The following is a 14,358-nucleotide window of genomic DNA, read 5'->3' on the forward strand; positions in this document are numbered from 1 at the left end:
GACCCGAACGTGTATACCCTGGAGGAAAGGAGAAACCGGTGTGATATGATACAGATGTTCAAATATTTGAAAGGTATAAATTCGCAGACAAACATTTTCCAGAGATGGGAAGGTGGTGGAACTAGGGGACATGAATTGAGACTGAAAGGGGGCCAACTCAGGAATAATATCAGGAAGTATTTCTTCACTGAGAGGGTGGTAGGTACCTGGAATGCCCTCCCACGGGAAGTGGTGGAGATGAAAACTGTAACGGAATTCAAAAGTACATAAGTATTCCCATACTGGGACAGACCAAAGGTCCATCAAGCCCAACATCCTGTTTCCAACAGTGGCCAATCCAGGTCACAAATACCTGGCAAGATCCCAAAAAAAGTACAAAACGTTTTATGCTGCTTATCCCAGAAATATTTTTCCCAATTCCAATTTAATAATGGTCTATAGACTTTTCCTTTAGGAAGCAGTCCAAACCTTTTTTAAACTCTGCTAAGCTAACCGCCTTTACCACATGGGATAAACACAAATGAATCCTGATTGGAAGGATTGGATCCAAAGAAGCTTAGCAGAGATTAGGAGCAATATTGCTAAATTGGGAAGCAAAGCCAGTGCTAAGGAAGACTTCTAAGGTCTCTGTCCTGATTATGGCTGAATAGATTTGGATGGGCTGGAGTGGAGCTTTTCTTGGGCTTCAACTTAGGAAATTTAGAACAAGGATATTGCCGGGCAGACTTCTAATGTCTATGCCTTTAAAATGGCAAGGACAAATCAAGATCAGGTATACATATGAAGTATTGCATCATAAATTCTTGTTGGGCAGACTGGATGGACTGTACAGGTCTACTATGTCTTTTTATGTTGACTCGAGTACAACCAAAATAACGAAAGAATAAGAGAATGAAAAATATCAACGCTGAAATAGTGGTGGATTGAGCGAGCTGATGAAGAATGAAGAACCCAGTTTTGCACACATTATAAATTTGAGGAGTAAAAGTGAGGTGAGAATCTAATATTACCTCCAGATACCGAGATGAATCAACTGGCTGAATAGCAGACCCAAAGAAGTTCAAAGGAAAAGTTGGTAACGTCAGTCCTCCTATAAACCAACAGCCAACAGTTTTCTCCTTATTGAGCACTAACTTATGATCGGTTAACCAACTGGAGATAAGCGGGCCAAGAGTACGATTAAAAGGGTTAATGGAATAAAGAAGAAGAATATCATCTGCATAAAAGTGGAATGATACACCATAAAAGTGAAATGATACACCAGTGGACTGAAAAAGAGTGGCAAGAGGACATAGAAATAAACTGAAAAGGAGAAGAGAAAGAACAGAACCCTGTGGAACTTCATAGCTGAGAGGACAATTTGGAGCTGTGGAAGAAGATGTAGCAACCATATAAGAACGGCTATCAAGGAAAGACAAAAACCAAGAGAGGACAGTTCCAGTCGTACCTAATGTTGAGAAACTGAATCAAAAGAGAAAGATCAACAAGGTTGAAAGTTGCAGAAAGATCTAAGGAAACGGCAAGAACTATATTATGTTTATCTAACAGTGAGAACAGTTTTTCTGAAACCTGATTGTTTAAGATGAAGAGCTAATGACTTCTCTGTAAATAGGGTCAGCTGACAAAATGTATTTGACTGGGTGACCAGCGTTTTGGATCGAAGGAGAGTGTCAGATGTGGTGTATTTAGATTTTAGCAAAGCCTTTGACATAGTTCCACACAGACGTCTAATTAATAAATTGAGTGCCCTCGGTATGGGCCCCAAAGTGATGGAGTGGGTTAGGAACTGGTTGAGTGGAAGCTGACAGAGGGTAGTGGTAAATGGAACTCATTCTGAGGAAAGGGGTGGTACCAGTGGAGTGCCACAAGGTTTGGCTTTTGGACTGGTTCTTTTTAACATTTTTGTAAGCAATATTGCTGAAAGGCTATCTGGTAAGGTTTGCCTCTTTGCGGATGATACCAAAATCTGCACTAGGGTTGTGGATAAGATGAGGAAGGATCTAGTGAAGCTTGAAGAATGGTCTGGAATTTGGCAGCAAGATTTAATGCTAAGAAATGCAAGGTCATGCATTTGGGCTACAAAAACCGGAGAGAACGGTACAGCTTAGGGGGTGAAGAACTTTTTTGCACAAAAGAGGAGAATCTGGGTGTGATCGTATGTGATGATCTTAAGGTGGTAAAACAGGTAGAAAAGGCTACGGCAAAGGAGGGAAATGGACAGTAGGAAAAAGGAGGTAATGATGTCCCTGTATAAGACTCTGTTGAAACCTCATTTAGAATATTGTGTACAATTCTGGAGACTGGAAAAGATATAAACAAGATGGAGTCGGTCCAGAGGAGAGCTACTAAAATGGTCAGTAGTCTTTGTCATAAAGTGTATGGGGATAGACTTCAAGATCTCAATATGTATACTCTGGAGGAAAGGCAGGAGAGGGGAGATATGATAAAGATGTTTAAATACCTACATGGCATAAATGCACAGGAGGTAAGTCTCTTTTCAATTGAAAGGAAACTCTGGAATGAGGGGGCATAGGATAAAGGTGAAAGGGATAGGCTCAGAAGTAACCTCAGGAAATATTTTTTTATGGAAAGGGTGATAAATTTGTGGAAAGGCCTCCTGGTGGAAGTGGTGAAGACAAAAACAGTATCTGAATTCAAGCAAGCTTCGGACAACTACATTGGATCTCTAAGGGAGCAGAAGGGATAGTGGATGGTATGGATGGGCAGACTAGATAGGCTATATGGTCTTATGGCCTTTATCTGCCTTCATTTTTCTGTGTTTCTATAGTTTAGATGTACTTGCATGTTCATCAAGGATGCTCTGAAGGTCGAAAGAAATGGATCTCCATTAGGCTAAAGATCATCACTTTGCTTAGAAAGTGAAACACAGTGATTTTTCTTAATCTGTACCTCTTATCTCATTCTCTTGCAATCCTTTCCCTATTGGTATCTAAGTTTCCTAAAGTAAGACCATAATTTCAGAGCCAGCGTGTCAAGCTCCTTTTATCAAGTCAGACAATTTGCTTTAAGGTAACTGAATTCTAAACGCTCAATAGAGGTTTAAGGAATACACACTGCACTCGCAGAAGAATGAAGGGAAAGGGATTATATAATGAAAATATTCAAATACATACCTAGCTTCAATTCAATAAAAACATTTTATAACAATGCGATTTTTCAGAGACAACATGTATGTACAGACAAGCTGTAAAACCAATAGAGGAACAGTAATAAAAGGAGAAAGTGTTAATTAGAGAAAGGGAGGACAAGCAGTAGGCATAGATCCTAAGCACCATCTTTTGCTTACTAAATACAGGAGCACATGATGAAGACAAAGAATGGAATGTTCAGAGGTTATACTGCTACACTGAGAACATGTGGATACCTGGAAAAAGTCCACCAGCAGAGATGAGTGAATTTAAACATGCTTAGGAGAGATATAGAGAAATTGGAGGTTGGAGAGTCCTAGGTAGAAAAAAAAATGGGGGACTGTAGATGAGAGAGGGTCTGTGAACTGGGACTAGTTAATGAAGTCTATGGGGATAATTTTACAACTACTCACATTAACAAAGCGTGTGCATGTACTTTTCCCTATGCAGACTTTGACAGAGCAAGACTGTGTATTTTCACTTTGAAAATCTGCCCAGCATATCTATGTGCACATATTTAACTCGCATAATTGGGGGGGGGGGGGGGGGGAGGGGAATACAAGATTATGTTTAAGGACTGGACCTGCACACAGGCATTTCCCAAAGTATAGTTTAAGCAGATCTGCTATGTGTACAATACACATGTACATGCACACAGTACACCTTGTTCAGAGCAGGTGTAAATTGTGCACTATTAGAGACAATTCTGAGAATCTATTTTATAAATGATACGTGGAGGGGCATTTTTGATATGACGTCTAAGTCTGACTTTGGACATTTTGCAAAATGTCCAAAGCATGTTAACCCATTACTGCCCAACCCATCGGGCACTAATGGGTTAACACGCCCCTGACATGCCCCCTTGTGATTTGAACACACTTCTGACAGACTTCATAGAAAAACATCTAAAAATTGATTTTGAAAATATCAGTTTGGACGTTTTTGTGAGAAAAATGTCCAAATGTAGATTTATGTCACTTTTTAGACGTTTTTCTCTTTTGAAAATGAGCTCCATAGGCACCTTTTTTCCCCTTATAAAAATAGATACATTTTGGACATTTCACATAGGTAGAACTATTAGCCCTCATATGCTCAATAACATGAAACATCAAAGAGCATAAAGGGAAAACAAGCCAGTGGGCATAGGCTGGTGGTTTATCTGCATTAAGCTTCCAAGAATAGGTTACAAGGTCAACTGACATGAAACTACCACAAGGTTTTGATATGTTCTGACATATAAGATAAGAGGGTGGTAACCAATTTCTTATCATGGGAAGGCTTCTAGCTGACTTCTTCCCAGTTAAAGAGTGACCATTCAGGTGGTCAAGATTTCACAGCTGACAGCTTGAGGTGGTGGGGGAGAGAGAAGAAACAAAGGTAATGGCCACAGTTAAAACAGCAAAGGTGATTACAGTTAGACAGGTGGGAGATGGGACAAATTATTATCTGACAAACAATATAAAGTTCTCAACTTTCAGAGCAAAAGTCTCAAAAAGAAGCCAAAATTGCAATAAAGGAAGGCAAAAGCCTCAAAGAGCTCCACATAATAATACCTTCAAGAGCTGAAACACTTCATCATTGGCATAAAAAAAACCTTCCTTGTGCCTGCATTTATTTAATATCAAAGTCTCTATTCAATTTTTATAACATTTTTCAAATGTTAAATTAAAAGCATGGAACTTAGTTTTGCTGTTGCTATATATATTGGTGCGAAACAGCCAGCTTATAGATCTCTCCACAGTAGACAGGCACAAAGAAGGTTTTTTTACGCCAATGATGAAGTGTTTCAGCTCTTGAAAGTATTATTACCTGGCGCTCTTTGAGGCTTTTTCCTTCCTTTGTGGCAATTTTGGCTTCTTTTTGAGCTTTTTGTTCTGAAAGTTTAGAACTTTATATTGTTTGTGATATCAGTGTTAACTGTTCTCACCTCATTGAATTTGTGTAGTTGGTAACACATTCTTATCTGTCAACGTCTACTATGGTACTGCAGCCTAGACCTGACTACATCATTCTGCTGGCCTGATTTTTAGAACTGTCTCCTCAAACCCCAACTCATCTTACTATTATCATTTTTGGCTCCACTCATTTTGGGAGAAGTCTAACACTTATCACAGGAAAACCGGTAGCCTGTAGTTGACATTAAAAGCTGGAACTAATACATCCGTGACTGATGCCACTGGTATCCCACAGGGCTACTATCTGCAGACTTTCAAAATGATACATTTTCAGATTATTGTAGAATTATTGCATACTAGTAAGAAATGCCCGTTTCTAGCAAAAATGAAACGGGCGCTAGCAGGGTAATCCCCCCGTCCTCCCTCCCGAGTTGCATACACCCCCTCCGTGCCTCCGTTCCGAGTTGCACACCTCTCCTCTTCGTCCCTTCGTCTCTCAGTGACGTGGTTGCGAGGGCCACCCCGCCCCCAACGTCTTCGCGTTTTGACGCGAGGGCCGCCCCGCCCTCAACATCATCGCGTTTTGACGCGAGGGCGGAGCTACAGTGACTGGAGCCTGCAGGCCAAACCGGATATCTCGGGCGCCTCAAGTTTCCGGCTTGGCTTGAGGCTTCAAAGTGCCTTTTATATATATAGATAATCCAGAATATACATACCAGCTAGTAATTGTTTCAAGGTGCTGAATACTGTAATAACAAAGTTTTCCTCCCTTAGATTCTTATCTGGTACTGAGCAGAACATGGTCAAAAATCTTAAGGCAGATTTCAGAAACTGAAAATTTTCTTTGGCACAGCAAAGTTCCTTCAAGATCTGAGAACAAAAACTCCTATACAGTTCAATGTGCTGGAGTTCCACTAGTCCATCCAATGCATCAGATTTCTTCAGGGTGCTCTCTCTAGCAGCAATGCTCAGGATTCTCTGACTTAGTTCTGATTCCAGCAGGATGGTGACACAGGCAACAGAGAACGAAGGTACCATCTGCTCAAAGGCTTTACTCTTGAGGGAGTACTGGATGGTACTTCCCATGCTAAGAATAGTTGGCTTCAACACAGCAGACAGTGTTTCCATAGTTGGTGTTTTCTTGTCCTGCTGCTCTTGTAAATGAGAAATGGTAACATGACATAACACACTTTGTGCCATCAGAAGCAGCTCTCCCACCTGAGGATTCCAGGTTTTCCAGTGTCTGTTGGAGATGGCATCCATGCAGGGCTTGCATTTTGTCAGGAAGGAAGTAAATTGCACCAGATTCAGTCGAACACTATTTCTCCTTTCAATGATCACGTGAAGGAAACTTTCTAAGAAGGTCTCAGTAGCCTGGAGAAACTCCAACCAGCTTGGTGTACCCCTACAACTAGCCCAGTCCCGACTTGCTTCAAACAGTGTGTTCATAACAATCTCTAGAACGTCACTGGCATGCAACACCTTAAAAACAGAGTTAAAATGCCTCCCATTTTGCAAGCAAGTAAGGAGATGATAACATTTCCTCAAGAACAATAGGGTCTTCAATGTACTGCAAGAGCTATCAGGCCTTGTGATGGTTGCCAAGGACAACATCAAAAGAAAGCATCGGGTATTGTCTGAAGGCAAAAAACTGTCAGGTGTCAACTTAGAAAGGACTTCTAGGAGGTTCAAAAGACTGTCAATCTGGTGCTCTAGCAAGCAACCAAGGGGACCTGCTCTTGCCAGTAACAATATGCTTTGCGCAGCATTTCCCAAGACTGTCCAGCAAATGGAAGATTCATCCTTTGACTGTTTGCTATCACTTAGAATCTGCACTGCACTATCCCTTTTGCAAGATGGGAAGGGTTCATGCCAAGGTAGGTCATCTGCTGAAAGTTTACAGAATACTTGTTCTAAAACATTTGGTAAAGTGGTACACAGAATGCTATTGAACCGCCGAATTATGCTGCTTATAAAAGCACATTGCAGGGCTGGGATCTCTGGCAGGACAGCACTGTGCAGTAAACTCTCAGACACCTTCTCCAGACTGATCATCATGCTTAGATCTGCAGGATGTTCCTGGTTTTGTAAAGTTGGTAAAGTCTTCAGTAGCAAATCTGCTATAAAGTTAAGGTCATTTGCAGACAGATACGGCATTAGAATAGGGATATTTGATACAATAAGGTGCCAATGTGCAACTGGATAGGAAAGAAAGTTCAATGTGCTGGCATTGCCATTCCAAGGTTCAGGATCCTCCCTGTTAACACTTTCAGTTCCAGAATGGAGGATAAAAGCTGCACCATGCTGCAAACTTTTAAAGCTAGTTTTACACTGAAAATCAACTTGCATTAAAATCCTTTTCATTTTCTGAAGCATAAGCAACTCCAAATAATATTTACTTGCTGAATCAAACTGGCTCAACAGCCTCACTATCTTATCCCAGAAATTAATCTCAGGGAGAACGACTGAAAAATCCCAATTCTCAGCAGAACAGTCTGTAAACACGGATGTGGCTGATGTGTGAACAGGAGAAACATACTTACTGCAATTCAAAATAAGCAAAATATTAACTTCTGCCCATGTGTAAGTGAGGAGAAGAGCAGAGTCACTGACTTTTTCCAGCCAAAGAGGAGGGTCATCTACCAAATAATGATCCCTAAGTAAATGCAGCAGGGGCTTTATTAGTTCTGCCCACATACTGACCATCAGACACCGAGTGCGGTGAACTACAGGCACTGGAGTTATATTGTTCAGGCTCTTCATATTAAACAGAATGGTATGTAGCACTGAACTCATGGATAACAGCTTTAGTGCCATATCAGAGTCACCTTTAATGTCTGGAAGAATTAGGGTCTGACACTTCTCCAGCATCAAGGTCCAAATATCCAGGATCTGATTTGGGGGCAGCTCAAGGAGGCATTCACAGAGCTTGGTGGTTAGACTGGCTGTCAGAACTGGCTGCCTTAATTCCTCTGCAGCTGGGCGACATATCACGGACAAAACCTCCTCAAACAACTTAGAAAACTGGCGGAGTCTAGCATAAGTCTGGAACAGAGTACTTAGCAGGATCTCCTGTGCCTTCTGCACTCGCAATTCAGTGACATCTGCATCAATCCAAGCTGATGCCACCAAATCATCTAAGTCCTGTTCCACAATTAAGTGATTCAGGACAATCAAGGCCTTCAAACACCGAAACCAAGCTGGTATGGAGGCATGGGGGTTATTGATGAGTGTTTCTGCCAGTCTGCGGTAAAACTGAAACTGAGTCTCTTTGTGTCGTATGCGGTCCACGGCGACATTGTAGATGTCATGGTCAATCACAGAAGTTAAAAGCTGCTCCACAGCAAGAAGAGCCAAGCTCCACTCTGCTGGAGTAGAAGGCATCCCTTTCTCTTCACACAAGAGGGAGAGCTGGGCAGAGTCAAGCAGTCTGGTCAATAAGTTGAAACAAACCAGCAGGTTCCCCTCTTTGCAGTAGGAATCCAAAACAGTTTATACAACATGGGCACAGAATTTGCTACCATGGCATAGTGCAAAGCCGGCTCACAGAGAGTGCGATCACCAAGCTTGGTCAATAGCACACTGACAGGTGTCAGCAGTGCTCTCACAGGTCCTTTTTTCTTTTCCTGTGTGTCCTTGAGTGGCAGCAGTTCCTCTTTGTAGGATGAAAAGAGCTCGACCTGGAAGATTCCTGCCTGTAGCATAACCTCCATCTTATTTCGGATTTCCTTACTCAGGTGGTGATGTAATACATCATCCTCTTTGACCCAACTTCTGGTCATTAGCAAGTGTCTCAGCAGCAGGCTGGGCTGCAGCAGGTATGTGGCCACATGGCCAAATGTCCGATTTGGATTGCTCTGCTGCCTCTGGTTCTGGAGGTACTGATTCAAGGTCAGATGGAGAACATCAAATACCTGTGGGATGACCGATTCTTCCTGCATCAACTGGTGGCAGGCCAACTGGAACAGTTTACTCAGAAGGTCAACCAGTAGTTCCTGTTTTGCAGTGTAGACAATGGAGAGGGCTGGTGTACAAAGGATGCCCCGGCAGCAGCTCAACACTGTGGAGATCCCTTTCTGCTGTGTCAATGTGTAGGCCTGTGATATCTTCTCATTAATGACCTGAAATAAAATAATTCATAACACATTATAAATTTTCTCTGCACAAAATTAAAAAAAACATAATCCTCAAAAACACATTAAAAATTTTTTGTTGTTGTTATTGAACATCACAACAATGCATACATATGCAACATGGAGTATGGAGTGGAGGAGTGGCCTAGTGGTTAGAGCACCGGTCTTGCAATCTAGAGGTGGCCGGTTAAAATCCCACTGCTGCTCCTTCTGATCTTGAGCAAGTCACTTAATCCTCCATTGCCTCAGTTACAAACTTAGATTGTGAGCCCTCCTGGGGCAGAGAAGTACCCAGTGTACCTGAATGTAACTCACCTTGAGCTACTACTGAAAAAGGTGTGAGCAAAATCTTTAAAAAAACAAACACAGTATCCAATAAGCAAACAGTTATACAAGAAGCTTGACGTAGGGATAGCACTCACAAACTCTCCTTTTACCCAGAAGAAAGTTTGGGTTTTTTACTTAAATGTTTGTTGAAATCATTTTTAAAACATACAAATGCTACACAAATGCACTCGAATCATCCCCCCAAATAAACAAACAGAAAAACCCAACCTCTGAGCCCCCCCTTCTCCGGTAGGCCATACATTTCTAATTTGTCGATCCCCCTAGGTTTAATAAACCACAATAATCCATAAAGTCCCTCTTCCATGACATCTTTATCCTTATTCTCATGAGAACCATTCTACAAAGAGTTTCCAGATTTTTTCAAAAGACATAATCCTCTCTTGTTTGCACACACTCAGCTTACACAAATAAAATGCTTGCTATAGTTTATTTTGTAAATCCAAGTTTGGAATATTTGCAGTTTTCCAATACCTTGAAAGCTCCCTACGTAGGATTGCAATACAATGAAAGATAGCTTTAACTTGAGAAAAAGTAGTTCCCACAAGTTGCACTTGAATAGGATCCAATGGTATAAAAGTTCCAAACATAACTGTGAGCGTCTTTGTCCATTCAGTCCAAAATGCTCTAATTTTGGGGCATTTCCACCATATATGATAAGTTCCTATCTGTCCACATCCCCTCCAGCATAGCTTAGAAAGACCATTACCAAATCTAGATACCCTATCAGGAGTTAGATACCAGCAATATAGCAATTTAACACCTTGTTCTATGAGGTTTACTAAGATATTTTTTATGTATTGTGTGATGTACAAATAACCATTCCTGATCAGTCAGTTGTACCCTTAAATCCTGCTCCTACTTCATTTGGTATTTCACTTGTATAACATACCCCCATCAATAAATCATATAATTTTGAAATTAATTTTCTCTGGTTGTTTCCTATTTGCAACTCCTCTTCAATGGGAAGAGGAGAGCTACTCAAATGCAGTGCTATTGCTTTATCCACCACCAAGTGGCTCATCTGCAAATACAGATAAAAATCAGTGTGGAATCTTATATAATTCCCTTAATTCCTGGAAAGAACATATGGCCCACCAAGAAAACCTGTCTCACTCTTAATATACCCAAAGATTCCCACCTACTGATAATTGAAGACCCCCAGTTAGGAGAAAACAAAAGCAACGATATTATTGGAGTTGTGGATACCAATTCCCCGCCCCTCCCCCCCCCCCCACACACACAATATTTGTCTCCTACTCCTAGCCAAAACATAAATCATAAGCTCCAAAAAGGGGTTAGATGCTCTTAACATTTTTTTAGTGTCTGCGGGATGCTATAACAAATTAGACCCATAGTGCTGCTTCATATATGTTCTCTCAGTTTTGATCCATACTTTAGGCTAAAGCTCATACCAACCTAATATTGGTTTCATTTCTGCTGCATAATACTACTTTTCCAAATCCGGCACTCTCAAACCTCCCACCACCCTTCTACATATCAAAATATTCTGTGCAACCCTAGGAGGGCACCTCTTCCAAATAAAGGAGAAAATTTTTCTATGTAAATAAAGAAGCTGGAATGTTAATAGGCAGTGCCTGGCGTAAGTACAAAAGGTTAGGAGAATCACCATTTTACATATTGCTATCCTACCCATCCAAGTATGGTTCAATTTATGCCACTTTTCTAAAAGTCATCCGTATAATCCCAAACACTCATAAATTATATATCTCATACAGTCCAAGCTGACAACCTCCACATTTTTTCTTTTTATACTCTTTTTTACATATATTTATGGGGATCATCAGAATAAATAGCAGCAAATCCCATCAGGGAACAACGTTTGGGATTATACAGATGATTTATTTATATTTATCCCCACACCAGCACTGAATGGTCTCTTTAAAATGACTTTTCTAAAAGTGTCAGAAATTCAGGTACCACCTTCCCATAATTAGCTGAGAATAATTTCTTTCAGTCTGCTGGTAATTTCACTCCCAAATATTGAATATATTCTGAAGCCCTGACAAAGGGGAATCTAGCTTTCAACTCACTCACCAGATCTACACGTAAATTTATATTTAAATCTTGGACTTTGAGGCATTCATTTTAAAGCTTGATAATAGCCCATATCTATTTAAGACACTCATAAGGACCAAAAGAGATGTCTGGAGGCTACTGATTGAGTAAAATATCATTTGCAAACTGCGATATCTTAAACTCTTCATTTTCCACTTGTATTCCATGAATTTCTTTATGATGTCTAATTCAGGCTGCTAATGGCTCCACCACTAAGGCAAATAATAACGGTGATAGTGGGCACCCCTGACAGGACCCCCGTGCAAGGAGGAAAGAGTGAGTAGCCCCCATTCACTCTAATTCTGGCTTTTGGTACACTGTATAAAGCTGCTATCCATCTTCTGAAACTGGGGCCAAAATCTATATTGTCCAATACCCTCTGCAGGAAGACCCACTCAACCCAACTGAAGGCCTTCTCTGCATTTATAGTGAGGCGTATCAACTGTACCTTACAGACAGAAACAGATTTTTTTAAAGTATTCCCCACCTCTAATTTTTCACTTTTAGTTTATTTATATTTATTTATTAAATTTTGAACAACAAAGAAGTCATCCCCTCCCACCCACTCCATAATACGGAACACAAACAGCATAACTCCACAAATTTGAGAGTCCATAACTAAAGATTATACAGAACCCAGTGATCAGAAAACACCTAACAGAGCACAAACTGTACAGAATTTTGGAACACATCATCGTTTGACAGCAGCAACTTCTTCATACTTTTGCAAAACACAAACTCCAAACCACCAAGAATTCAGATAATGCAGAACTGTCTTTCCACTCAGACAAGAAATGCTGTACGGCTAAACCCATAAGCACATCAAACAGCTTAGCTTTGTTCTTTTGAAACAAATGGGGAAAGCTTGCTAACCTTAAAATAACAATTTATAACTAAGTTCAATCAGGATGCTGAAGACCGCAGTAGTCTTGTAAATTACTTCATCCAGGGGGTGATCACGTGACTTCAACCGGTATGAACACGTAGAGCTCTCTCTCCTGCCAGCTATCCTTTAATACTGATAAACAGCAACTCAGCCTCGGGTTTTTTTTTTTCCGATCTTGGGGAAGCCGTTCAGCAAGATGACATCAAAGTCTGTTAGGAATGATGGCTCTTCCTCGCTATATTCTGCCTCTGAGGAATAAAACGGATTTCTCAGCGTCTGAGAAGGCCCTGCAGTCACCATTACCAAGCGACAAGATAGAGCTTATTGCAGAAGATATCAAAACTTCATCAGGAGGAACCACTCCCAAAAACCTGTAAGAATTCAATAACATACCCAAAACAATTCATGTCAAAATCTCAAACACTTATCTAAATTGTAACCTTATAATACTTTTGTTAATACGCTTAATGGCTGCTTACCATCACGACAGTTGTCTAAGTGGGAAATCCAAATTTCCACCTCCGAACTTCCAAGGCAAATCTGGGGGAGTTACTAAAGAGACCCACTTCTGACAAGTTAGACGGTAAACACTCCCCTATTGGGAAATGTGTTTATTGTAAATACTCAGTTACTGCCAAGTGGGTTATAGTACCTGGGTCCACCAAAAAGTTTTACTTGCGAGGCAATACATCATGTAACAGTGACTAAGCGACAACTAAAACATAGGTTGGCTGAACACATCAGTAAACTTAGACTTCATAAAAAAGAAGCACCTTTGGTAACTCACTGGATTAAACAAAACCATGCTATTGAAGACCTAAAGTGTTTAGTATTTCTGCAAGTCACCCCCCCCCCCCCCCTATTAGGGGAGCGGTGACATCAGCGCACAATTGCTCGTAATAGAACAGACAGCTCAGAATACTGCAGCCAGACTCATATCCGGCAAAACAAAATATGAAAGTGCTAAACCCCTACGAGAAAAGCTACACTGGCTTCCATTCAAAGAACGCATCACGTTCAAAATATGTACCCTTCTACACAAAATCATTCAAGGAGAGGCCCCAGCTTACATGTCAGACTGTAAGATAACCACAGATAATAAATTACCTGTTTCCAGGTTCCCCAAGCAGAACTATCTGCAAGCAAATAATCCTGTACTAGGTCTAGGGGTGGGAACCTTGGAACCTAGCCAAATACTTCCGTTAGAAAGAACTGCAGCTGTGAACGCAGGCTGATATATATATATTAGATTTATTATGGTATATCAGGTAAGAAAATATAGCTAAGGTATACAAAATAGAACTCTGCAAAGCTTTGGCTGAATACAAAATTACTGGCTGATAAAAATTACACTCATACGTCACACTACTAAACACTAATTCTTACTGGTTACCAGATAATATTACACCACTGATAAGTCACACTATGTTACGAGGTAGTACAGTTATTAGCAGCTTCTCCTGATCACAAGTATGACGGCACCAGCCTTCTGCTCAGGTAAATACCACTAACTAGCCCCCGACTAGTAGGAAATAAATCACTGTGTTTCTCACCAGGCTGACCTCATGGTCGTCTTCCAGGAATGCACAGGACACCTCACAGACTCAAGCTGATATGGCAGCGAGTCTTAGTCAGAGCTAGGACTGGGACTTTGCAGCAGACAGGGAGGGCACAGGTCACTCAGTGCAAGTACAGCTGAACCACGATACTTTCCTCCAGATACACAGTTCATCAGTTGGTGGACCTTATTAGGTCTCACTGGTCTTCTTTTCACCTCCACCTTCTTTCAAGGCTTCCGACTAACTCTTTCTTGTTCCCGCTCTTCCCAGTACCTCTTGGTACCTTCTTGGTACCTCTCGGCTCACTGCCTG

The 14,358-nt window shown here is 41.0% G+C and overlaps 1 protein-coding gene across 1 annotated transcript in view; it reads right to left on the reverse strand.

The window, feature by feature from the left end:
* The window catches only part of URB2 (URB2 ribosome biogenesis homolog), a 117,835-nt gene that overhangs the window by 77,883 nt on the left and 25,594 nt on the right, over positions 1-14,358 (reverse strand). Inside the window, 2 exon segments of the mRNA XM_030196475.1 lie at positions 5,761-8,529; positions 8,532-9,165. Coding sequence (XP_030052335.1) covers positions 5,761-8,529; positions 8,532-9,165 — 3,403 coding nt within the window.

This window comes from Microcaecilia unicolor, chromosome 3, assembly GCF_901765095.1.
Source record: "Microcaecilia unicolor chromosome 3, aMicUni1.1, whole genome shotgun sequence".
Classification (NCBI taxonomy): domain Eukaryota; kingdom Metazoa; phylum Chordata; class Amphibia; order Gymnophiona; family Siphonopidae; genus Microcaecilia; species Microcaecilia unicolor.